Source organism: Anopheles gambiae, chromosome 3 (assembly GCF_943734735.2).
Source record: "Anopheles gambiae chromosome 3, idAnoGambNW_F1_1, whole genome shotgun sequence".
NCBI lineage: Eukaryota > Metazoa > Arthropoda > Insecta > Diptera > Culicidae > Anopheles > Anopheles gambiae.
Window position 1 is genome coordinate 271,670 of NC_064602.1, and position 26,480 is coordinate 298,149.

Genomic DNA, 26,480 nt, shown 5'->3' on the forward strand with positions numbered 1-26,480 from the left:
TTTTTTGATCCGCATTATCTACGCACACACAATGAATTGATGCACGCTGCATCGGAATAGAACCAAAAGTTTGCCTGCGAAGAATGCCCACGTCAGTACGATAATAAAACACAGCTGCAACAGCACCGGTATACGCAAAATTGAAAACATGTCCATTTTGTAAAAAGAATGTTAAGCGAAGCTGCTATCAACATGTTGGAATGCACATGCGGTCGTATAAGTGTAGTCTTTGTGAAAAACGCTTTGCAACCATGAAAGGTCTGAGGAAGCACACCGATTTGGTTCATCCGATCTTTGATCCATCGGCGAACCTGGAGGAGTTTAGGTGCGAAGAATGTGGTCGGACGGTCTACAATAAAACGCAAATTATGTATCACAGCTATCGACACAAGACTGGAGGTTTGTCCGGTATTTGACCAGGAAGTTCAAAAGGGTAGACTTAACAATCACATAGAAACTCACGGAACCCCAGTGATGTGAAGAGTGTGTTCGAACGTTGTACAATAAAACAATGCTTAAGCGTCACTGTGACGGACACACGACGGAAAAGTACCTGTTGTGTGACCAGAAGGTTGAAAAGGAATAACTTAACAATCACATGGAAACTCACAAAGTTTTTCAGCATGGAAAAGTAATATTAAAACATGATTGAATTAGCTTTGACAATAACATGAAGAAGATTGGATTCAACGGTTTACCAACCACGAAAAATGCCACTAAAATAGTTTACCTGTAAAAAATTGAACGTTGAGTAAAAGTAATACTAAATTCTCACTTTAGAAAAGTCAATTAATTCAAACTTGTTTGTTATTATTTGTACTTTCGGTTTCGGTTAAGTTTAGTGTTATCGTTTGTGTGCCTACGGTTTCATTTGGATATGTGCCAAAAGTACAAACAGTATTCAAAATAATGGAGTGCCTCGCGCTGTGCGTTTAGACTCCCTCCGTTCTATTTCTTTCCGAGTTTTGCTCCACTTCTGCGGCTATCGGCACCAGTGACTTGCCGTGCGTTTCGGGTAGAAACAGTATGACCACCGTTGCACCGACTAAACACACCACCGCAACACCTGCCATCGTACCCGCCAGTCCAATCGTATCGAGTAGGACAGGAAATACCTTAAATGTAACCGAGCATAAGGTACAATTCTAATGCGGGAGCCGAAGTGTTTAGTGTGCCGCGATTATTATTCTTACTTACCTTCAGCACCGCGAACGCGGACAAAGCAACGATCGTCGTGCAGATTGTGCTGCCAATATTTCTTATCTGCAGTTGCATTCAAGCATGAAATGGAGAGAGAGATGAAAAAAAGATTGTAGGTAGAAAATAAGAACGCATAAGCAAACGTGTCCAATGATGGTTATGGATGCTGTGACTGCATGTGATTGCAACTCGCATTTGGCGCGTTGAATAAATCGTTGTGAGAAAGCGAAAAAGAAGAAGCATAAAAACATTTGTCCATGCGAACTGACATCCAGACGATATTATAATACACATGGCCTCACAAACACGTATACAAAACAAGAGGAAAAAATAAACAACACACAAAGCAAGAATAATAAACATGTAGACCAGAGAAGACTCCGATACGTGCGGCGACAAAACTGCGACATAACCGCATAACCGGGCTGCCCGACACCAACAACCCCACATCACCCGGCTCCGTTTTTCATCGAAGTCGATGGACGGCGGGTGCGAACGCCGAATGCCAATGTCAAGGTTAAGGCTATTTAGATAAACCAACACGCGCACGAAAAATGAACAGACTTAACGGGCAGGAAGAGAGAGATAGAGAAAGAGAGAGAGATGAATATCTTTCCAGCAGCACCTACTGGCACTCTGGCAAGAATTCGCCATGTCACCCAGCTTGGGGGAGGGGGCGATCGAGTCAGATCATATGGCACGGCCCTCTGGGCGAGTGGTGTTGGAGAGCTGTTGAAGATGGGTTGACGATGGAAAAATTGATCCGACCTTCGACGGCAAAACCTCGGCCATGACGATGAACGGGACGGTCAGCAGTCCGATTGAAGCTAGCAGGATACTGAACGAAAGGCTACAGATGGGCAACAATCGGCTGGTAATGCTGGGAACCGCGTCAAAAACTGCGTTGTCTGACGGGGAGGAGCCGGTTGGGAGTAGGAAGTGCACATAGCCGGCTAGGGTGAGGTATCCGATGGTCATACCAAGACAGGACACGATCAACAGAAGCTTGCGTCCAACTCGATCGACCAGCGCCAGTGAGATGATAGTTCCGAGGAGTTGTATCGTGGCCAGCACGATCGAGGAAATGGATGCGGGAAGGACACCGACAGTGGTGGCCGACGGTGGATTAGACAGCTCGAAGATACTGCTGGCGTAGGTGATGAGAGCCATCGAGCCACTGGACTGATTGAGCAGCATTAGAAACATCCCCATCAGTAAACCCTGGCGGGCTGGTTTCGTGGCTGGTTGGGGGAAAAAGGATATGAGACAAACGGTAAGTAAGTGTAAACTATTGTTATGCTGTATCATCAATAACCTTATTCTAATGTAGGTTGTGACTCCGAACAAGTTGGTTTGGTCATAAGAAATATTTGGTCATAAGGTCTTATTGCACATACATTGCACATAAACCCAGTACTCTTAAGATTTTCATATTTTGATTCCGGACATTATCTGTAATTCAATCCATTGTTTCTAATTGTATTTGTATGAAAACCCAAGAATTTCACATATGATGAAATCGATATTAAGGATGTTGTCTGTTTTTGATTGCTCGTATACAATTGCTGGAGCTTTATCCATCGTTTAAAATCACACCACATCATCTTCCTCCAATGCTGAGTTACTTAATCGTTCCCTTCCGCGATTACGTAACGTAAGGAATTCGAGGCGTAGAAACAGATAGAATCGAAAAAACGAGCAGGAAATCGTTCGATATTACGAATCGAGATGCCACGTTCCGATTCTTCGTCACACGCTGCCCAATACCCCAAACTTCGCACCGTAAACACCGATAACTAATCGAGCTACATTCCGCTTGTGGGGTTTTTTTCGATGTGCCCACCCCCGAGATAACGAACCAACAGTCAAACGCATCCATCCGTATCGCATCACACTGCCTCGGTGGTGCGCCGGTTGGATGTGCATTGGCCGGTGCATGTTGTGCTGATGTTACGCGCCGTGTGTATTACGGTGATGATGCAATTCGGCGCACTCTAATCACCGGTAATCGTGTGCGGCCCAAAGATTGCATCTGAGGGGTAAACTTGGACAGTAAAGAAAAGAAAACAACGCTCGTGATTATTTCCGCTCTACCTCCTCTCTGCTGCATTCTGGTACTACGAGCAGCAGTGTGTTTTTAGATTGCACACCTGCACACCTGCACTACGTGCGATTGTTGACGGGTAGAGAGCGTATGGGCAATGAGGCGTCTAAGCAAGTTGTGCGAAATAGCCCGACGCATAGAAAAGAACAACTCAATGCTGGGAAGAAGTTGATTTGTTTGCTTTCGGCACAGGCGAATAGTCGTCCCCATGCGGTCTCTTATCTTTCAAGGTCAGGTTTGTTGTATTTCTAAGTAGATGTACCTATCAGTGGGTGTCCGTGGTGTTCGACCGGCAGTCCGAGGAGTGGCAGGATAATGATAACACGCTATGTATGAGTGTGGAAGCGAGATAGGAGACTTTGACGATTGAATCTACAGGGTTGTCCCAAAATGGGGAGCGTTCTAGGAATAGCAAGTAGAGTCTAATGTAAGTTTGGTTCCCTTTTCACTCCATGTCTGTCCTCTGTGTCTTATATCGGGAAATAGTGCAAATGTTTGAATCATTCGCTGATTGATGTCATCGTCGTAACACTATGAAAAAAGCACACTTACTGAAATCTTTCCACGACAGAGCAGCGTCCGAAGCCGTCGTTTCGAGCTCGATCCCATCCTTCAGCTGCTGGAACTCGTGCCGGAAACATTCCGACTTTGCAAAATGTCCTCGAACGCCCCGGTAAAACATGAGCGACTGTTCGGCCTTTTCACTTCGATATGCACGCAATAAGCAGGGTGGTGTTTCTGGTAGAAAGGCGATGGCGAGGGTGAAGAGTGCTGGTAGCACGAGCACGATCAGAGGAAGCGTTCTAAACGACACAAAGCTACCAAGGATGAATGCTAGCACGGTGCCGAGATTAAGGCACACGGGCAGCAGCGAACCGAGCATGCCCCGTATGCGTGCATCGGCAATGTCAGCCACAAAGAGAGGTACGATACGCAGAATGCCGCCACCGGCAATGCCAGCCAACACTCGTCCAATGCAGAGCTGTAGGACACTGTTTCCGAAGATGACACACAGCCAGAATGCCTGGAAAGGAGGGAAATCTAAGATAAAGCTTGCAAAATTGCTTTCTAGGCATTGTAAATTCTTACCACGTGAGGAATCGCGATGATTTGCATGGCTCGTCGTTTGCCTATCAGATCGGCGAGATATCCGTAAAGTGTCACCCCGATCATGCCACCGATGCAGAGGGAAGCGCCCAACCAGGAAGTTTCTTCCACTGTCATTGGGCCTCCGACGAGATGTGTTTCGTTCGAACGCAAATACTCCAGCGATGGCGATACCCATCCCAGCGTGATGCCATGGGCAAGGGCGATGAGATTAACTATGATACGAAAAATGTGCGATACTTGTATTAACTGATATTCAACAGTTTGTCAATGACACCTACCGATGAGCGTTCCAAAAATCTGATTCACCACTGATAGCAACGAAAGTGGAGGCTGCATTCTGGGACACCACTGGTTTGCACAACAACTTTCGCAACGACGCAGATCACAGTAGACTATGCGGATGATTTCCATGCAACGCCTACTGAGATGACGCTTGACGCCTCGCCGGACCAAACTGCCGTAAACTAGCAATGACTTTGAAGATTTGTTGGGAAAACAAACAACCGCATCCCGTACAGCAGTGCATTTCAGTGCGAAACGAGTCAAGGTTCTGTGGTTATCTAGTGCAATCCGCATTGTTAAACACTGGCACGTGTCAGCGGCTAGAGGAAAAGGATTCCTTGGGTAAATAGAAATGAAAATAGTAATAATATTGTGTTTGATAGTGTATGGTAGAGAAGCGTGAGAAGTTTCATTCGTTTAGAACATCATCGCACTTAAAGTATAAAACAAAGAGACGAAACATGGTCCGGTTATTTCTCCCTCCGTCTTATTTGGGTTATGATATAATGGGTCATGGGACTGGCAAAGTGACCTAGTCTGTAAAGGTCAGACGTGGTTCGTTTCCGATGCAGGGCATTTCCACCCATACATTGTAACGCAAAGGAAATGAATTAATCCTATCTCAAAGGTTGAGATTGGACTTAGATATTGCAATCGAAGGAAGAATTTCCCCCAAGGAAGGTTTATTTTGCAAGGTCATTAGACCATTGGGATTCGAAGACGCTCGTAAAGGAATTAGCCTCTGTGAAGCGTGTTTCTTCATTGAAGAGGTTAAACTGTTTTATAACTGTAATTTTAAATCAATTATAGATCATGGTATGTGTGTATCACCTATTTTATTTATTTGTTTTCTCGAGAGATGCTTTCCAGTGACTTATTCTGGAATTCAATTATCACAAACAATCTTGAGACCCATTCCACATCACACGCTTTGAGGTGATATGAGATTTTTTCCCTTCGTCTCCGGAACAATGAATGTAATTACAGCCACGCCAGCGAAAGATATCCCTGCGTATAGCCCTAGTACACCGTAGATGTTTATGACCTCTACCATGATGGGAAATATCTGTAAGAAAAACACATACGTCATATGATCATTCAAGGTCCTATTGTAACTTAAGTTTTCTCTCACCTTAAGACTGATGAACGCAAATATTGTGATCGAAACCATGCTTAATGTGTTTCCGGCATTGCATATCTGTTGATAAAAAGAAACTCAAATTAGGTTTTTGAGAAAAAAAAGCAACCCACGAGTACCAAGACTAACCTTTAGGGGTAATAATTCTGGTAACACGAAGAAAGGAATGCTACACAATCCAATGGAAAAGAGATACACCGTGGCGGAAAGGCTCACGATGGGGAACCAGCTGTAATCCTGTATCCAGTGAGTCAACATATTCACAGTGAGCCAGTTAAACACTGCCAGTACGAAAAGCCCTAGCCCTGTACCGAAGGTGGAAATGATCAGCAAGACTTTCCGGCCGGCCAGATCAACAAACACGAACGACGAGAGCGTTCCAATAATTTGGATCGTACCCATGATGATGGCGGATGTATTGGGACTCAGTGTGGAGCCGACGCCCGCAAAGATCGTGGCAGCATATGTGAGGATCGCAAATATACCACAGAATTGATTGATGAACATTAGAAATACACCGATAAAGATGCCCAGCTTTGCTTCGCGAGACTCTGAAAAAAAAGATCATGTATGATATCGGGATGGTCAGGACAAACATAGAACAGACTCACTAAAATCAGCCAACGTTACTCGAGAGTTCTGGCCTGAGTTATGCTCGATAAACTTTTCCATATTATCAAACTCCTGCCGCAAGGCACTTGTCTTTTCGGCCTGTGTTCTAATGCCACGATAAAACATAAAAGAACGTTCGGCTTCAGCGGTTCTACCCTTCTTCAGACATGTTTGCGGAGTGTCTGGAACAAAGCACATCAGCACAGTGAAGAGCAAGGGAAGCGCGAGCATGGTAAGGGCGACGGTATGATAGGACAGCACGTCACCAATGACGTACATGAGCAGGAATCCACTATTGCTGGTCAGTGCTAGGAAGGAGCCTAGAATACCTCGGATTCTAGAAGGAGGAAATAGTATCAATGCTTGTCTCGCATGTAATGGAAGATTTCGTTCCATACTTTTTATCCGAGATGTCAGCAATAAACAGAGGAAAGACTACGATTATTCCACCGCCGGAAAGACCAGCGAGAAAGCGGGCAAGGTACAGTTGATGGACGGAAGTGGCAAGATAGGTGATAATCCAAAAAGCCTGTTTTATACACAAATTATCAACACAGATTAGAAAAATGAATGAGCATCTTGAAAAGAATTTTTAAAACAAGATACACACAGAGTGCGGAATAACTAGTGCTTGCAGAGTCCGCTTAATGCCGAACTTTTCCACCAAGTATCCGTACACAAATGCTCCAAAGAGTGCACCAAGGCAGAGGATCGATCCTATCCACGATCCTTGCTCAACCGTCACAGGTCCGGTCGAGAGAAGGTCTTGATCCGGGGACATCAAAATAGGCAAGTACGGCGATACCCATCCTAACGCCGCGCCATGCGATAGGTTGATGAGGTTCACTAAAAAAACGATTATTCAAAATTACGAAGCACTACAATTTTGCCAACCGTTCACTGTACTTACTAACACCGGTAGCGAAGATTTGATTTCTAACACCTCTGGTAGAAGCCATCGTCGTTGCGCGTTCGTCCGATCCTGATGGTTTCGTTGCCTTGAAGCGAATGGCCTTACATCTGGGAGCACCTTGGGAATTCGAATGTACCATACAGTGCTTTAACATCTTTTCTATAGTGATCATCTTCTGGGCGAATTTTCTACCCCTGGTGAGAGAACAGATGCTGTTGATGGCATTGTTTGATAAGCGTAAATCAATCCGCATAAAGGCTGGCGTGTGGACGTTCCACCACGTCCAAATAGTAAACAATGTCACACTAGTCGCGTGTTGCAGTGGGAATGGCCACCGCCTGTTTCTGCAGTTGCCTAGCAGTGGGCAGACATTAAAGATAATGGACGATTTTTGTTTTATCCTGTGACGTAGACTCTGCCACTTAACTTGAACTGGCCGATACCGGTATACGGTGCTTAATCTGTCTGGACAGTGTGGCTGAGATGAGGTTCTGCGAGCTCCAGTCATTGTCGCGATGATCATCCGCTCAGCGGGTGGAAATGAATCAGTAATCTCAACGCAAAGTGGTGATAAGGCAGGAAGCGATTGACTGTTATTATGAAACTATGAAATTGTTACGGCAGCAAAGCGTTAGTTTGGAACACGTGGATGGTGTAATTGTAAGGCTGCCGACTATTTTACAACATTATGCAAAGCATAAATGAATTGACTGCTATAAGGTTTAGAAACAAATTAAATTTGCTTGATGTTTTTACTAAGGGGGTGTGATTTATTTAATAGATCTAGTGAATGAGAATGGAACATTTACATTTCTAAATTAAGTTTTATTTAGATTAACAGTTTTAATCTCATGTAGATAAAGAAGTTATATTATTTGTACTATGCTCCAATCGTCGTAAGGCAGAATCACTTTTTACTGTCACTTTGTACGTTCAAGTTTTTGCCCTTTGTTTCCGGTATCAGAAAGATGATAATTACTACAGCGATCGCACAGACTCCGGACGATATCCACACCGTCCCGTAGATATGGATGTTCACCATCATGATCGGGTACAGCTTCACGGTGACGAACGCAAACATGCAAAGAAGTGTCCCGCTGATAGTACTTCCGATGCTACGAAGCTGCAAAAAGGAATGAAATAAGTGACATTGCTGATAAAACGATCCAGAATTATTCGTCCCCTAACCTTCGGCGGCATCACTTCGGGGACGATGAAGAAAGGGATATTCGTTATGCCAATAGCGCCCAGGAACAGTGTAAGCGCCAGTGCCAACACGGGCAACCACTCGGCACCCTGCAGGTCGTAGCCGATCGTGAGCAGATACGAGTGGGCACCAAGTACGGCCAATGCCAAACCGACACCGGTGGCAGAGAGCAGTAGCATTATTTTCCGACCAGCACGATCGATGATGGCAAATGAAGTAAGATTGCCGCAGATATTAAGGATGGCAACAAGCACAAGTGCCACATTAGGATCAATGCCAGTACCGGACATCTGAAGGATTGTACCAGCGTACGTAAGGATAGCAAAGATGCCACTAAACTGGTTTAGGGCCATCACAAACACGCCAATAAAGAGTCCTCGCTTTGCTTCCGGTGTAGCTGAAATGACAAGCATGAATGATTGAAGGATGTTAAGAAGAGGTTTCAGAACTTTGCCTTGGCAATGGTTACATACTAAAATCCGCCCAACAGATTCGCGACTGAGTCGATTGCGTGTGGACGAAGCTTTTCAGCTCGTCAAACTCCGTCGTAAACTCGGCCGTCTGATATTGCTGGTCGGAGATGTTACGGTAGAACATGAGCGATCGTTCCGCCTCAAGTAGACGCCCCTTCTTTAGCAAGCAGTAGGGGGTTTCGGGCAGGAAGCTCACCAGCACAATGAACGCTACCGGAGACACGAGCATAATCTTTGGAATGAGATCGTAAGGGAGATAGTTTCCGGCTGCGTAGATGAACACCAGTCCAATGTTGATGAAAATAATCGTGAGTGATCCCAAAGTGCCGCGAATCCTTGAAAGAAAGGGGTGGTGATAGTTAACGAAGAATAAAAGAAAGCTGTCTTTGAAGACTTACTTCTTATCCGCAATGTCGGCGATGTAAAGCGGAACAACACTGACCACACCACCGCCGGTCAGTCCACTGCAAAAGCGTGCCCCATAGATGTACCACACGTTGTCCCCGACGAGGATCAACGTCCACAGGATGATGTGTGGTACGGAGGTAAGTAGAAGTGCTATCTTCTTCCCGAAATACGTATGAATGATGGCAAAGAGAATCGTTCCGATTGTGCCACCTATGCACAGTGTCGAACCAATCCATGATGCTTCATCCACCGTCACCGGTCCACTCGGTAGCGGAGTCTCCGGAGAACGCAGTAGTGGGATAATCGGTGCAGGCCATCCAACAGTCACTCCATAGCTGGCGGTGATGATGTGAACTAAAAGAAGAGGCACAGAAGATCCGAAAATCGCACTTTATTCTACGAACCATAGCCATATAGAGAAAGATTGATAGCACTTCACATTACTTCGGATCACTGCCAGCACCTGGTTAAGGTTTTTCCGTGCCCAAATACTCGCACGTTCGGGCGGACCTTGCTGCTCCTGCTCCATTGCGACTGCAAACCTGCATTGTTTACGCTTCCCTCAGATCGCTAAATCAAAACACACAGCTCGGTGTTGGTACGCAAAACTTTGACAACTTATCTAACAGATTCTAATATTAAACGCCCAGATGGGCGACAAACGAATCACGCATGCGCTCGAGCGGCCGATCGTTCGAAAGACGTCCAATTTGCAAATCAGACGGTTGTCAAACGCTTTATTGGTGGGCTTTTAATCGGCTACCATCTATTTGAATTAGCCCGGCCTGCAAACATCGAAGAGATGGACAGGCGTTACTTTGTGATTGTTGTGATTGTCGACTCTCGTCTTCATCAGCGTTGAGCAATCAGAGTCATCGCATCGAGGGCGATGATTAGGGCGCCTGAAGGACTTTGATCGTATGGAAATGGTGTAACTCAAACGGGGCCGGGACAGTCGCGGCCAGTGAACCGTTTTAATCTACATTTCACAGGAAGAATTGGTTGCGGATGAATAATGCACATCTCTTCATGAATTTATATATACCGTCCTCGATGGAAATTGTATACTTTGCAATATTGAGCGATGCAAATACTGTCCTCAAAGTATATTGAAATTTGATTTTCTTTAAATATTGAGCGATGCAAATACTGTCCTCAAAGTATATTGGAATTTGATTTTCTTTTAATTTTGCGACTTCATTACCCTCTCCAGGGTTCAGATATTGCGCAGTGTTTGCTGTTGTTGTTGTTTTTCACAACAACTTTGTTGTTGTTTTTCACAACAACTTTGTTGTTGTTTTTCACAACAACTTTGTTGTTGTTTTTCACAACAACTTTGTTGCCACGAAACGTTAATTATCGAGTTTGGATGTCGGAGCAGAATATACTTGGACTAGTCAAACAACGCATCTACAGGGGCCCCTGAAACATTTTACCGTGTGTCTAATGAACTGATCATACACACACATACACGGTATTTCGTTCCTAAATGGCAGAATAGAGCCAACATGCGCTTAAAACGCGACCGTTAAAACGCAAAACGCAAAGGAGAAGGGAAAGAGGGCGTGATAAAGCGTAAGCAAAGTCTATGTTCCACCATTCGTCTCTTCCGGTTGGGTTACAAGAGCTTTCTAATGTAAATGATTGTTTGTGTGCTGACGGCGGACACGATGCGCGCGTTCTTTTCGACGTCATTCGCATGCAGCTTATCATCGACGGACTGGCATGTCTGTCTCGGTGTGTCTGTATTCTTCTAGCTGGGCCGAGTTTATTTGTCCATTTATTATAATCTGTTTGCCAAGAGTTTGCTTACTTGTGCTTACTCACACACACACAAACGCATTCTTTGTCGCTCAAGAATGGCACAGGCTCAGAAGAACGACAGCACGTCTGACTGATCTGAAACCGGGAGTCCCAACCATTGAGACATGTTCGCACCTTACCAATTAGTTTAGAGCTCGTTTCGTTTTTTCCATCTTGTTGCTTTTATTGCTTTATGTTTCACGGTGGATTCTACTGGCAGGGTGTGCAGGTGCCTAACGACACTGGATAACCAACATCCCGGTGGCACTAACCTCCACTAACAGCTGATGGGATTCGGAAAGGGAATGGGGCAAGGGGAAAGGAGGACAGTTCATTGAACTACGATCCCGCTGAATGGGTAGTGGGTGTAGTGCGTCATCATCGTTACCATTCCCCTTTACCACCACCAGTTACAGGCACACTGACCAATGTTGTCGCGAAATCGCTTACTTACCAGCCGCGATGGCAGCGAATTGTTTCCAGTATCGGCGTGATAGAAATTCCAAAAACATGCTTCGACGGCCACTACTACCAGACGGGTGGTTTCACGGAGCCAAAACTCACGGAGAACGCATGCGCTTCGGGCACACACCGTTGCGATACTGACCACCCACCACACCTGGGTACGGCTTGGTTGGTTGGCTGGTAGGCTTCCGGCACATTTCCAGCTGTGGCTGTGGTTGGTGGATCCGTGGCATCAGGTCACTGAGATGTGTGCCGCCATTATCTTTATTATATCATGTTTCGCATAAAGACAGCAGCGTGCGGCAGTTGATATACGATCTTTAAGATTTGTTCTCGCCGCCTGATAGCTCCAGATAAGCAGAAGGCTAAAGTTTGGATAGCTAGAAACAGCTTAATAAAATGTATATCCTCTTTGCGAAAGGAAACTATCCAAACTGGTGACAGGTAGAAGGTGTTAACAATGCAGATTGTGATTATTAGCACGCTGTAAATGTAAATAGCGCAATGCACTTTTCAAATTACAAAGAAAAACAAGTTATATTTGCCAAGCATAATTAAATATTTCTCGAGCCTGTAATAGTCTGTAAAGTCTCGAAAGCCTGTATAGTCCGGCATGTCCACGTTGGGCATAATAGAAGCCAAATAAAAGAAGAAGAATTAAATATTTGATAATCGCCGATTTTGCACCATTATGCATAATTGTCTAGTTTTGTAAAGCTGGACATCCGTTTATCAAGATCGTAAACGATTATTGTATTTACAATCCCATGTAAAGACAAACCTTCATTAAGATGTGCTAATCAACCATAAAGATAGCCTAATAATTGTAGGATACCATGATATATAAATTGTAGAATATTGTGAATTTGGAACAGTGGTGGCCGGTGTGGTGGCACATTCGTCAACGACATGCCCGTCATGGGTTCAAGCCCCGAATAGACCGTGCCCTCATACGTAGGAATGACTATCCTGCTATGGTAACAACAAGTCACTGAAAGCCAAACCCACTTCACCAGTGGGTACAGTCAGGCCTTGACCGACAACCGATATTGTGCCAAAAGAAGAAAGAAAAAGAACAGTGGTGGCACCTATATTGCAATGTATTTGTTAAACTTTGTTAGCAGATGATCGGCCAGTTTCCTTCGAATGTTTTCGTGATCTTTCCAATTCATAATTCATTGATATTTAGAAAATATTTATGACAACCCAGTCTATTGTGTAGGTATAGAAAATTAGCATCGAATAATGAGGGTGAAACCCAGATCATACCACAAAAATGGTCATAGGACCATTGATGACCCGCTCACAGTTGACTACGTCGCACTGACTTGGCCAAGATCAAAGCCGTTTTCGAAGGATACTCAGTTCAGAGATTCGTCTCATCATGCTTGTCTGAAGCTGAAATGTGTGATATATCTTTACGTAGCTACTAATTTAAGAAAAACAAGTAGTTAAACCTCGATATTCCTAAATTAAAAAGAACTCCTTGCTTTTACAACGCCAATGATCGATTAGTTTATTGGTGTATAACTTTACTTCTCGCCCGCATAGTCGCGCGAGCACGGTTAACAAATAGTCTTTATTAAAGCTTAGTAAAAAGGTTGCAAAATGCGACTCCTATCTGCGACTACCTTTCCAACGTTTTCCCCTCTATGCCCTACAGTAAATTATTTCCCTTCCCTCAATTTCCTCGAATTTGTATTTGCTCCTATCAACGAAATTCCATCCTTTTTTGTGGCTGTTCCTGTTACTGTTCAGCTTTCACACCTCCTAAATGCTTCGCTAGTTACTACTTAATTATTGTACCGTAGTCATATAGGTTTTTGATTCTAGAATATGCTGCTGTTAAGGTGTGGTTGTCGTCTTCTTGTTCACTTGAAATTGAACATCAATCGACAGTTACACACAGCTAGCAACCTTCCTTTTGACTCCTGCTACGTTCCGAATACACGAGTGTTTGTTTCTTTTCGGTTTTGTATGCTTTGATTCAGATATACATACATACATACATACATACATATAAACGACAGAAGGTATGCTTATGTCATGAATAAAGTGTATAATACAATTCAAGATGCTGTGGGAGGTAATTAATAAGGGTATATAAAACATAACGAAAACAAACGCGTTTAAAACACACGCAGCGTGCACGATGGCGACTTCACCGTCGTACCGCGTTAAGCGGTGTGTCAGACGGCCGTCGGAGCGACATCCTTGTGGCCGGACTTCTTGCCACCATTCAGAGATTCGGAGATCTGCTCGAAGCTCTTGCCCTTCGTCTCCGGCATACAGGTGAGGACGAAGGTGGCGGACGCGACGCAGCAGCAGGAGAAGAACCACATGCACGAGTGCATCCCGAGCTGCTCAACCGCGATCGGGAAGTACTTGACGACTAGGTACGCGACGCCGGAAAACTCCAGCAGACAAAAGGTGACGACCGAGCCGCGGATCTTCGGATCGAGGATTTCGGTCATGATAATGAATGGCACAATACCGATGCCGATGGCATTGATGAAGACTAGCGCAGACATGCTGGCGACCGGCACCCACCGGAACCAGTCCACCTCGACGCGCATCGCTTGCAGGAAGGTGTATGTGCCCATCGTGGTGGTGCAGACGGCGCAACCGAGCGTCGATACGACCAGCAGCACCCGGCGGCCCGCATTTTCGACCGTCATAGTCGAGACGTACGAACCGATGAGCTGCAGCATCGCCACCACGATCGAGGATATGGCCGGGCTGAGGTTTGAGTGAGACTCCTGGAAGATCCTTTCCGTGTACGTCATTAGCGGTATGGAACCGGAACCGGCTGGGAACATGATCACAATCACACAGATCAGGATTGGCTTCCAGCGCGATCGTGTCACTGGAGAAAGAGGGGGAAAGCGGGATTGGGAATGCCGTCATCAATTAGTACTTTTGTTGTGTTCATAGGGAAGTGTACATTTAAAACGAGAATTATCGGAATCGGAACTTACGGAAGTCTTTGATGTGAATCTGGTTGGAGTCCTTCTTTTTCGGTGTACCAACGTTGTGGATGTCCTTAAAGCGGGCCACTTCGGCGGTAAACTGTGATGTTTCACTTTCGGCTTCCTCGCCGCGGTAGAATCGCAGGGCCTTTATAGCTTTCTACAATGATAAGGATGTAAAGAAATTATGCAAAAAAGGGGAAACTGGAAAATGATTGTACGTAACAGAGGTAAGAGTTTTTTCCCGTTCGTTAGCAAATTTCGTTCCATCCTAAACTAACCTATACTAAGATTGGCTGCATTATCTTAGGTCGCGGCATTGCTGAACACGCACTTTGTGCTTCTCTGCTAGCTTGATAAGAAAAGGAACGAGATTGGTAACGAAGCGTAGTGGAAGGTAACGGCGATTCGGGCATCGTTAACCTTTCTAACCTGACCACGCTGAATGTAGTTCTAATGAGACATATTCGGCTGTTCTTTTTTCATTTCTACTATTCTACTGCGATATTTGAGTCGTGTCTAATGATTTTTTATAGGAAAAAATAAATCGACTTTTGCAAAAAATTATATAATGGTAACTCCAGCTATCAACGTTTTCAAGTTATCTCTTTATAAAAAAGAGAATTTCGTAGGTCAGGGAGGTCTCGCTCATGACATAACTAACGGATGCTTGTCGGGGTCGTGGCTGTACGATGGGATTGATGCGTAGCTTTTTGCTACGACTGATGCGGTACCAATAAAGTATTCGAACATCGTTTACAGCGAATTGATTTACAGAGAGTTAGTAACAGGCAATAAATTGTTGAAGGAAGAGCTTGAAGTTGTGAAAAAACTACCTTCCTGAATAATTGGAAGGAAGATTACTTCCAAATAATTCTGGTAAAACCCAGCACTAATGAGTAAACAAACAAAACCGGCTTGAACAGCCTAAACCAATAACGGATGAGAATGAGAAATGTGATTATATGTGTTAGGAATAATCACGGCACATGTGTTCTAGAAGTTTTAACAAGAATGTTTCTCACATTCCAGCCTGTATTCCTGCTCAATTTAAACAATAATTCTCAGAAAAAAAAATCTAAATGTCGTGACATTTTCTCTTTCTTTTTAGTTCAAAACACACAGAAAGAGTTTGTTGAAATACCACACATCTGGGGTAGTGTTCGTTACGTGACGCCGAGAATAACTTTGTCATCCGCAAGCAACTACGCAGTCTGTGTGGCCTGGCGTGAAATCACGTACTACCTACCTCTTTCTTCTTCTTGATGAACAGATACTGTGGAGATTCTGGCAAGAAGCAGCAACCAAGCGAATAAACGACGCATAGTAGCAGTGCCAGGTATGTGACGGCCCAGTAGTTTACATAGTGAGATATGATGAAGCCTAGCAGGATACCAACGTTGCACGATATGGCGAGCATCGTCCCGAGCGTTCCTCGTATTCTGTGACGAGTGAAAATGAGAGAAAACCAGTATGTAAAAATTACAGCTCTATAACACACCAGGCTCAGTGATTCCTCTCTGTTTCTGCCTTACCTATCCTCCGATATCTCCGACACAAACAATGGCACTATAGACATGGTTCCGCCTCCGGCAAATCCACCAAAGATGCGGGACGCATAGATGACGGACAGATTGGTGGCGAACGGCATCACGGCCCAGCTAACCAGCTGCGTCACACCGATCAGCATCAGGGCGGACTTTCGGCCAGCAATTTCGGCCACCCAGCCGCAGACAAGCGGAGCCAGCATGCAGCCGATCGTACCAATGGAACCAACCGTGCCCTGCTCCTCGCTGGTGATTTTGCCCGTCGTCAGCGGCGAGTCGTCCGACGACATCAGGATCAGGTTGGGCGAAAGCCATCCTATCGACAGACCATAGATCAGTGTGGCGAGATTCGCTGTAAAGAGAGGTCCAAGGGAAAGCGTCTGAGTGATAATTATTGTTCAGAAGTTCAGAAAAGTAAAACGCATATAAAAGTTGATGAATCGAGAGTTCTGATAGAGTGTTTGTTTTCCCTACGCCATCTGGACCGGAGGACACCTGGACCGTTGTAGTATTGGTGAAGGTTTTTTTACCTCGTTAGTTAGGCACTATTTAGCGTTGTTCTGTCCCATTTGGGCACTGTTTTGTTCGAGACGCGATTGATAACGCGCTATCACTTTGCCCTTGAGTGTGTTGCAAAGGGCGAGGTGGGGGAAGTGTGAACCATTCCCGTGTATGGCTTTTTCAAGGGTTCAGTCTTCCTCGGTCCCCACAGTTCAGACGAGCTGACTTGTGCTGCTGAAGCACAACTATCTCATGCCCCTCGCGAAACGATTCAAAGCCCCCGATGTTGTTGATGTAATTCGGTCTGATTAATATTGATTCTGCTTTATAGTGGTATGAGGGCCACCTATACCTGGGGATGTAGGGATCTTGGTGAAACTTGGCTCCCTTATGCAAGATAACTTCAAAGGTGCTGGCTGATGGCCATGCAGAATTGTTTGAAATATTTTGAGTTGTTCCGCTGCCTTCTTTGAATCTGGAAGAGCTGATTGTACCTCTCAAAATCGGAACGAGTCTATCGCACGAGTGCTTCTGACCCTCGGTTCAACGCCATCGTCCGCTATCAACAACCATTTTGCTGCGCAAGTCGGGAAAAGTAGCACCAAGTCGGTAGAGAATAATTGAGTGTTATGTCGGCAACCCCACGCCGTAAGTGGAATCAAAACGAGAAGATTCAATCAAGCTGCATTCATGGCGTGGTGCAATCGAATCAAATGCAGTCTGTGCCACCACCGAGAAGTCTCAACTTCGCAGGATTGGAAGGGACAGGGAGAGGGAGATTGACTTTTAGGCCAGCTGAAGTTGCTATAACGAGCTAAGTACCAGCCTGAGTTTGGGTTAGGCTTCTTGGCGTCGTCGGGGTCGTAGTTGCCGTTTCATCCCCGTTAAGCGTGGCGATTGATAAGGCGAATAAACAGACTGCAATATCGCACTGAAGGAGCGGCTCATGGGCAAGGGGTCGAATGTGTCCGTATACCGAAACGAGGTGTGAAACGTGGTGCAGCGTGTTTTTGGGGCAATTTTTCCCTCGCAGAATGTTTAGCCCTGGCGGTTTCGTCGCGCTAATCAAAGTGCAAACATCCATGGCAAACGTTGATCGCGGACCGTAACACGCCTCAGTGACAAGCGTTGCTAGGTTGCGCCTGATAGGCCAGAAGGGAGCGAAACCAGTCCACGGAGTCTGGGGATAATGGTTGTAAATTCTTGTTAGAAGACTGCCACTTTCGAGAGATAGATAGAGAGAGATGAAGTGCCAGCTGATAAGGTGTGAAGAATTGAGGGTGTCATAAAAGCACTTGGTCAACTACCCAATGGCAATGTCCTCTGAATCATGCGAGAAGTATTGCAGCATTTCCATGCCAAAAAGCTTCTCGAACGCGTTGGAAATTCCCAGAGACCGCGAACAGTGAGTCAGGGACTCGTCCCGTTGTCGATAGCATCTTTACAAAACGAAACATTCCGGGACAGGTAAGCCCAGCACATCTTTTGATCTTCTGGAGGATCTCCGACCAAAAGAACCCTCAAATCCCCCATTGCAACCCATGCACTTTTGTGTTGCATCACGCCATCCCTGTGTTGTCTTGCTGTTGTTTGTGAGCTGCAGACAGAATGATCTTCCAAAATTGAAGAATAAAGCTGTAAATAATGACTTTACATTAGCACTGCAGGGGTGGGGGCAATCCAAGCGGATCGACCACCCGTAGATCCTCGTATCCCTCGTTAAAATTTTGGTTGGTGCGCATTTGCGCAAACGGATCGTGTTTCGCGGGCGATTCGCGCATTACGCACACTCTGAATACACACTACACTCACCACTAGGGGACAGGAGCACTCAGTGTGAGTTTGCTTATCTAGTTGGTTGAGCAGGCAGCATGTCTCAGAGCAAGGGGAGAAATACAGAGAGAAGGTTTGCAAAGAGAGCGAGAGAGAAAAACATATAGAAAGAACAGGTGAATAGGGTGTAGTTGTGTGAAGAAAATAATGAAGTGAATGATTTTCAGATGAATCGATGAAGTGACGAGCCGCGCCGTGGAAACGTTGAATTGAACTCGACGGAAGGAAGGGTTCCTCTGTGTCATAAGGAAGAGCAGTTAAGCGCATAGTATAATGAGCGAATAGTGATTGGGTGGTACATGTGTGGTAGGACAGGGGTTGGCATACCGAACCGAAGGCCGCAGGGGGTGAATCCCTATCCCCAACAGCTTCCCTCACCCCTACGACACAAGCACTTAAGAGTGTACGGTACGTTTTGTGTGTTGTGTTGTTATCTTTGCGATGGTAGTGATGAGCTCACCAGAACTAGGCCATCGGTAACGTTCGATCAAAGCCAGCTGTTAGCTGTAACAGAGGGGTGAGGGCTGTGTCTGTATGTGTGTAGGAGTTGAAAAGGGTATGGTGTGTTGCGCACGAGGGAGGAAACATTATTTTGGATGTGTTATTGCTTCCCAGCCAATTTTTTATTTCGGTGATGTGTGGCGATGGTGGCCCAAAAATAACAAAACAAATTATGACGAACGGGCAAACAAAAGATCGTTCCGTCCCGTAAGGTACTCATCGTACATGTCGTTGCAATTTCCTTTTTTTTCGTTGTCATCGTTGTACATCGAAAGCAAAATAAACCTCCCGTCACCACTCCCGTCAGCTCACTCCATCAATAAGCGAACCGTGTAAGTGTGCAACAGAAAAAGGAACCACAAAATATTTGGCCGACATTTCGGGTTTATCAGCAATTATTGAACACAAATGCACATACACACACACACGCACACACCCACACACACACACACACAAGGTGTTTAGCGGGCTGTGTGTGTTTGACAGAATGCACGCCCACCTGCGTTAGCGTTTGCGTGTAGCGCAGCAATAGATGTTTACGCTGCTGCTGGTGAACCTCAACGTCAGCCATGTGGTCGGTCGGAATTTCGCACGGAATGCAACCGCAGCATGCAGAAGAGACGCGAAAAAAGGAAAAGTTGAGCAACTCTTCACAAGGCACTGACACCGCTTTCGGGGTTTTTGTATGTAAGCCAGCCCCTTGGTTCTTACTGGTTTGAAGTGTGAGCAATTGTGCGGAAGGAGCAGCAGCAGTAGCAGCTGTTCTCAGTTCCAAGGCGGCCCACTTACTTGCTTAGGGTCGCGAATTTCAAACCAATTGAATAACAAACGCGGATCGGCGATCTAGTCTAGATTGCTTTTACCCGTTTTGCGTACTTGGGGACCAATTTACGTCTAGGCCCTTCGCTTTTTGAGTCGCCGGCATCGGAACGAATGTTGGCAATTGTAAAGCGTCAAAACTGATCGATTGGACCAATGAAGTGGGAAATTCAGGGTACTAGTGTGTCCAGCCCGGGTATGAGGGACAATTGCCAAGTGTCAAGTTGTGCTTGGTTGTAGTTTTGTTGCCTACGAACAAAGCGAACCAACCAAACGGAGAAGTGGAAGATGAAAGTGAAACGATAACGAGTTGCTCGCGCTACTCCAATCTGGCATGAAAGGTTGTGACCAGCTGCTCATAGAGAAGAGCGAGAGTGTGTATGAGTGTGTGCGAGAGCATAATTTAAATATGTCACGGGCATAGGTGAGAGAAGCGAAGGCTGCTGGACCTAGTTTCACGCTAATGAGTCAGCCGAGCCGGTCGGGGTGGCCAATAATCTTACAGCCGGCAGGCAGGGTTTGTTGGTCACCTTCTTTGGAGCTGTAGTCGTAGAGGCGAAGGAATGACTGGTGTTGGCACTACAATGTAGTGAAGGCTGTTGATAGCTTTTGTGACATGTCTTTAGGGACGTGTCTCTTCCCGTTTCGATTCCCCTTGTTGCCGTCGATCGAGTGTTGCGATGAGGATTAATGCATGTTTGATTGCGCACATCCGTGTTGATTGACGTTGTAAACATATTAATTGTAGTCGTTTAGTTGTGCCCTATGCATTTTGTTTCGCTTTTCAATTATCAAAATTGTGTTTAACATTGTAAACCCAGCGTTGGCGAGAGCAATATTTACATAAAAAACAAAAAACAGGTGATTTTATGACAACTATTGTAGGATATTTAACCAGTTGGACTCCAAAATTGGGAAAGAGTGCAAGCAGAGCGTCTCGGAATATGTAAGGAAACTTGTCAGGAGCGTGTGTATGTTGGTGGATGTCTTCAGCATCTGCAAAAAAACCAGCCGCTTAAGACATTACGTTAGTAGAGAAAAAGGAGAGGAGACAAGATGCCAGACAGGGCGGACTTAACATGTAAATCCAACACAACGCCAACCAGGAGAAATCGGCCGTAGAGTAAGGCGATGGAGCGGCCCACGAAGCTCTTGTGAACCTTCATCTACCCCAACCACCGTCAACCGATCGATGGCGACGGCCAGAAAGTCGGAAAGAGAAGATTAGCAGAATTAATGGCGAATCTGGAGAGGAGAGAAATCGAACACATACAAAGAGACGAAGACACCGCATGGTCGCGTGGTCACGAGACTCAATGTTATTCATAATTCGCTGGCCCTTTGGTGACGGCTACTACTACTCGCTACTACTGTTGGCAGCACTACTACCACTTCATCCCCAATGGTGACAAGGTGAAATGGATATAACAGACACATGTACACGTATCAGGCATGTTTACGAGTGGTGGTCGCGCCTACATGGTCACGGTTCCACGAAGTCAAACCATCGAAATGCCGGGCGGGCCAAGCGAAGGCCTATCCTGCAAACGGGCCCGGCATTCGGCGCACGCGTCGTGAACCAGTTTGCAATTTAGTAATAATAATTTCACTTTTGTTCCACTGCCCCGTAGGCGCTAGAGGATGGAAGAAAGTTTCGATTGCTGCCTGAGGTCTGCGAGCTTTTTAGACTGGTTGGCAATCGAAACAGAAGCTCGATATCGAAACTGCCCGACCACAAAACGAGCTACCGGATTTTTTGTTTCACAACTCCGCAAGCCCCAAGGTACAGTTAGGTTGTCATTGGCTGTGATTCGGACGATCGAGTCAGGGAGGGTGTCGCGGGGACGTCCATCCTGTGGGAAATGCAAATTCAAACTTCACAAGATAAACGCATTTGGACTTCCAAATGAGATGCTTATAGGTACCGCGCGCACATCAAGCCAACACGGTGACAGGGAGGGGTGACAATTTATGCGTGGAAAGTCAACAACGGCTACACCCGTGAGACGGTTGCGGTTGCGCATGAACGCATGACTGTCAAACTCTGCTATCCGCTTCGGTCATCCGTTGTCGGTGCGTCTTTACCGCGTTGGTTAGCAGACGATGATGATGTGATCAGGGGCCGATGGCAAGGAACCGATGGTCAAGAATGTCCACCTATCGACAATGCAAACCATCCTCCGATCGTCGGGTGAAGATGTCATGTGGTATCGGAGGTACCCAGACGAAGGTCTGAGATGGAGGCGACTTTGGGCCACAAGCAGTAAAACAAGGCATTAGCAAATAAAGATAAGCGTCAAGTGCCGAAGGTTGTTGCATTAACCGCAAATTGCGAAGCGTCCTGAGCTACCAGTAGGGGCGCGTACATGATGTGTTTTGCGGCCGTGTTTATGGTTTGCGAAATTTGCATTTTACGATTTATCTGTAACAGTTAGTGTATTTTTTTTACGAAAAAAGGGGTTCCCATGGCACAATGTGCACACTATGTGGGACTAAAGTCCCTGTAGATCATGTAGATTGTGTATTGTACAGAGGCAAGGGAATTGAACTGTCCAGATGTCTCAATAGCTCAGAACGAAATTTTCTGTTTCATAAACGTGTTCATACTTGGTCTGCTTGTTGGAGAAGAACATACGGCAAGAATAAATGAAAAGTTGAAGCTTTTTGTACAATTAATTAGCGTCGATTAGTTGTCTGCAGTCAGAATCCAGGAAACCGAAATCCAAGCTCCACGCAATTGCTAAAATTTGCCTTCAGGGGGCCGAAAGATGCACACAGATGTAGCAGTAAGTTTCGCAAAACGCATTCAGACAGGTAGGGAAGGAAGGACGGAAGCCAACAAAGATGAAAGCGCAATCTCGTTGATCAGGATCGCCAAACTGCAGCCTAGATGGACCGAGGCGCTCGTCAACCGAAAGTGGTAGAACCTGTCCGTCCAGACGTGGCACCAACTTGGAGCTGTTGTTTGTTTAATGACACAAAATGAGCATTGATTTTGTGGCAGATCGTCGCAAGCCAAAGGTGCATTGACCACATTGGGAAGTCGGGTTTTTAAAGGATGCTAATTGATTATCTCGCTCCAAGTCGAACCGTCACCCGAAATGGGCTAGAATAGAGGTTTGCCAAAATTATCATCTTCCCCTTGTTCTCTCGTGGTCGACTATAATTCGCGATCGGTCAAAAAACCGGAGCCTTTTGGTGCGGCCAATCACATTGACGTTCGCTTCAGTTTAATGGTAAGCAATTTCAACACCAATTCCACACCAACCTCGCGCTGCGCGCCATCCACACATGGGAAGAGCCCCTTACGTTTGCGGTCCAGAAATGATTGTTATAATTAGTTATAAAATGTCTTCCTTCCATGTTTCAAGTCTTTTCGCTCCTGGAGTGCATGAGGCATGAGGGGGCCAACGATCAGACACTTCATGTTTTTGAAAAAGATCGTGCCGCCGCATTCGTGTACGATCCAGTGAAGCGAAAAGCGGTGCAAAAACGTGGCAGTTCTCGCTCCACAGCCGACTTCATTCTCGACGCAACCTGTCTATCTTGCGATCACCTTTCGACGATGGAAGATTGAGGAGGCGTTTGTAATTCTGTTTGCTGTTTTTTGTCTTGTCTCGCGGCCATGTGTGTGCGTGTTCTTGCTGGGTACATCAGTATGCTTCGTTGCTGCCTTGGGGCCGGGAGCTCTGGCGCGATGTGTGTGCCTCATAAATGTGAGGGACCCATAGAAACATGGCGTACTTCGTGCACCACGGTTCTGCCGTTTACCGGCACATTCGTACAGCCAAATGGAGCGTGTGTGTGTAGCAACAAATCGAGCATCCTTTTATCCTTCCAAGAGGGTGATTATGGTAATGGTAGGGAAGGGTGGGGGTGGGTTCAAAGCAGTTCCGTTCCATCCGCAGGAGCGCATATTTTCGCAGGTTCAATGAAATATACGCACCGACCGGTGCGCGAAGGTCACCCTGAAGGTGAAATCATTCCTGCAGGTTTGGAGAAACAAATGGGAGTGTGAGAGCAGGTAAAGTGAGGGTGAAAAAAAAACAAAACAAAACGGAGCATTATTTTCGACAAGAAGATTCAAACAAGGCGCGGTGGCTCCAAACACAACACAGCATACACACACATGGGCCCGGCAGGTAGGCAAGGGCGGGCAGAAGGGGGATGGCAATTTTGTTTTCGGTGGGGTTGTTTGGTATTCCCACCGTTCTCCCGAAACGTGCCAGGACCAGGTTGGGCAAGGGATTGATGGTGATGGTGGAGCGTTTTTTTCTTCTTTAACCTTACGTCCCACCCCCTGAAGGTTTATGTGCGCGCTCCGTTCAATGGTTGGTCGAGCGGAAACGCAAGCGTGTGTGTGATCCAAAATCTACCATCTCTTCTCTTCCCTCTTCGCCCCACAAATAACAACAAATCGCGAAACGCCGCGCGGCTGCTTGCCGCGGTTGGTTTCGTTTTCGTAAATATTTGCGTTCTTGTGCGAGCACACACTGCTAAAAGAGACACTGCTGGTGGAGGTGAAGGGGCAGGGTGGTTTCCTGGCGACTCGCAGCTAATGTGAAACCTGCACTCGATGCTTTGACGGTCCGAGGACGACGGGTTATCGGGTGGTTAAATATGGCTGTGCGCGCGCGATCGTGTCGCCACTATGCGCTCCATTCCAACGCAGGATCAACACGTAAGGATGCATGAACTGGGGTGAGATCACGCAGGGTAGTTGGGGGCAAAAAGAGAAGTGTGTGTGCCATCTTTGGCATTTTTCATTAACGCCTTCACAGCACGGTGCGACATGGGGCTGTCGTGCACCATACAGAGTTGGCCCCGTTTTTTTCTTTGAAGACAGAAGAAAATCGATCCGGAATAAAGGGGTTTGTGGGTGCCGTTCGGTGACCAAAATTTGGATCCTGCTGGCTTGTGTTGCTCTGTTGTGGTGCCCATGGTTACCTTAGCAACGTGCAAGAAGCTAATGGGGGTCGTCGTGGGGTTTAATGACCACCGAAAATACAGGTCGGTCCAGCATAAAGCCAGTTAATGCTCTACAACAAGACGTGGGGGAGTGAGTTATGATTGTCTGGCTTAAAGCTTTATGTTAATAATTCACTGATTGTGGTGTGAGCCGCAAAAGTCAATACATTAACCACAAGGATCAAGGGTTTTGCTTGGCACTGGTAGAGGTTAACGACAGTATTGCACTACTTGCAATGGAAAGCAAACGATAAGAAAAGTAAAACAGTCGTGTGGTTATTACTTTTCAACCCCGACAAGAGTATGAAACGTGTTAAGCGTCTAGGTTGAATGTTGTTAATTCAATTGAAAACAATTTTGAAAGCAATGGGTACGATTTTCTTTTGATCTCGTATTTGATTCGTCTTGGTGTAAGTAGAACCTCACCTGGGACGTCAATTCATTCTGGAAAAGCTCCTTTTTACGTTCTATGTTTACATCACATGAAGAGATCTTGGCCACGTTCTACTCCTTTTCTTAAGAATGTAGCATTCGTATAAGCTTTATATTCAGCTATATATTATTTATGAGCTTTATTTTCAAATGTTTTATCAGGTGTATTTGAGGCATTAACTCTCGTGTGCAGTAAGTCAGGTTTGACGTTTGCTGTGAAATTGCAACGCGATGCATCTTCTCTCATCGTTGAAGTTGAAGCCACACGTTTCATCAGTGGCTCCCCAAAAGTCACAGGTTAGGTGCTGTTTGGAGACACCCTCAGAAAAGGAAACGAACGTGAATGCGTGTTCACGTAGCGCCGGCGCAGTCCGGAACCTAATCCGGCAAACACAACACAGCACACCCATGCTCAAACACAGCTTTTAGTTTGGTCCGGTGTTTTGTTGTGTTTTTTCTGGACTATATGTTAATTTACTTTGGCAGAGTTGAATTTTAATAAGCAAACACACACGCGCACACACATACACGCTTAATTTAATTTTCAATCAGCATGCCGGACAGGCAGGGTTTTCGGTAGTCGGGGAAACTTTTTACCATCGAAAGCGCGTAAACTCGGGAAAAAGGTGTTTACCTCAGTTCTACGACCTGCCCCTTTTCGTGAAATGCAACATTATGTACGCACACTCACACACACACACACACACACACACACACACACACACACGTGTTGGATGTGACGATTTGGGGAAGGTGGTGCGGATCGAAAGCTTCCTATATGGGATAGCCGTGGACAACAACAAAAAACCTGCTCCTGGTGAGGGGTTGGTGGTGCTATTTTTCGTACGTTTTGATTTAACGTTTTCGCGCACAGCAAAGCGCGTGAAACGAAACCGAAAGGAGAATATTTATGAGACTCCGGTGGTCGCTGACTGGGTGTCTTTGCATGGGAGGATGTGGGGAAAAGGGGTGTAGTAACTTGTGGTAAATTTATGGAGCGCATCGCTTGCGCCAGGTCTGTGGTTAGGTTGTAGGAACCGTCGCGGTGACTTGTATAATTCTTCTATTAAAACGCAATCAGCCCTCCTCGATCAGTGGATTTATATGCCCGGCTGCGAGTTCGAGATTTGTTTTATTATTCGTGTGTGCGTTATTCTCGTTGTATTATTTAGTCGTGCTTTTCTCCGGCAGCGCG

At 45.8% G+C, this 26,480-nt stretch overlaps 3 protein-coding genes across 5 annotated transcripts in view; all 3 read right to left on the bottom strand.

Moving 5' to 3' along the window:
• Positions 1-793: 793 nt before the first annotated feature.
• LOC133392695 (uncharacterized) lies at positions 794-5,370 on the bottom strand. 3 transcript variants are annotated; one of them, XM_061653255.1, is made up of 6 exons: positions 4,693-5,370; positions 4,394-4,626; positions 3,857-4,328; positions 2,181-2,441; positions 1,198-1,263; positions 794-1,115 (listed from the first exon to the last, which is right to left on the bottom strand). In XM_061653255.1, exons 1-6 carry the CDS (start codon positions 4,988-4,990, stop codon positions 949-951), a joined length of 1,497 nt encoding a protein of 498 aa, XP_061509239.1. In that variant the 5' UTR covers positions 4,991-5,370; the 3' UTR covers positions 794-948. The 3 variants fall into 3 exon arrangements, 2 of the variants coding, with proteins under 2 accessions (XP_061509239.1, XP_061509238.1); XM_061653254.1 differs by having other exon boundaries at positions 1,969-2,441; XR_009765762.1 differs by lacking the exon at positions 794-1,115 and having other exon boundaries at positions 1,204-1,263; positions 1,830-2,441.
• Positions 5,371-5,515: 145 nt separating this feature from the next.
• Positions 5,516-7,972, bottom strand: LOC1278214 (facilitated trehalose transporter Tret1). Its single transcript, XM_061653258.1, has 4 exons — positions 7,357-7,972; positions 5,964-6,385; positions 5,829-5,894; positions 5,516-5,762 (listed from the first exon to the last, which is right to left on the bottom strand). The coding sequence occupies exons 1-4, from the start codon at positions 7,880-7,882 to the stop codon at positions 5,619-5,621; spliced, it is 1,158 nt and encodes a 385-aa protein (XP_061509242.1). The 5' UTR covers positions 7,883-7,972; the 3' UTR covers positions 5,516-5,618.
• Positions 7,973-8,108: 136 nt separating this feature from the next.
• LOC1278211 (uncharacterized) overlaps positions 8,109-26,480 on the bottom strand; it is a 31,160-nt gene continuing 12,788 nt past the window's right edge. The window contains exons 3-11 of the mRNA XM_061662140.1: positions 16,220-16,583; positions 15,934-16,126; positions 14,694-14,844; positions 13,908-14,581; positions 9,892-10,003; positions 9,438-9,801; positions 9,040-9,374; positions 8,548-8,963; positions 8,109-8,482 (exon numbers count right to left, since the gene is read on the bottom strand). Of these exons, the coding sequence (XP_061518124.1) occupies positions 8,267-8,482; positions 8,548-8,963; positions 9,040-9,374; positions 9,438-9,801; positions 9,892-10,003; positions 13,908-14,581; positions 14,694-14,844; positions 15,934-16,126; positions 16,220-16,583 (2,825 nt within the window). The 3' untranslated portion in view covers positions 8,109-8,266. The remainder of the gene's footprint in view (positions 8,483-8,547; positions 8,964-9,039; positions 9,375-9,437; positions 9,802-9,891; positions 10,004-13,907; positions 14,582-14,693; positions 14,845-15,933; positions 16,127-16,219; positions 16,584-26,480) is intronic.

Bases quoted from the DNA above. Each gene is read 5' to 3' on its own strand.
- LOC1278214 (XM_061653258.1), bottom strand. From the start codon at position 7,882: ATGATCATCGCGACAATGACTGGAGCTCGCAGAACCTCATCTCAGCCA. The intron at 6,386-7,356 runs GTAAGTACAGTG...CTTTTTTTTCAG, and splicing joins AATCTTCGCTACCGGTGTTA to AGTCTCGCGAAGCAAAGCTG. The intron at 5,895-5,963 runs GTTAGTCTTGGT...TTTTATCAACAG, and splicing joins CAGAATTATTACCCCTAAAG to ATATGCAATGCCGGAAACAC.
- LOC133392695 (XM_061653254.1), bottom strand. From the start codon at position 4,990: ATGCGGATTGCACTAGATAACCACAGAACCTTGACTCGTTTCGCACTG. The intron at 4,627-4,692 runs GTAGGTGTCATT...TTCGTATCATAG, and splicing joins GATTTTTGGAACGCTCATCG to TTAATCTCATCGCCCTTGCC. The intron at 1,264-1,968 runs GTCGGATCAATT...ATGCAACTGCAG, and splicing joins CCGAGGTTTTGCCGTCGAAG to ATAAGAAATATTGGCAGCAC.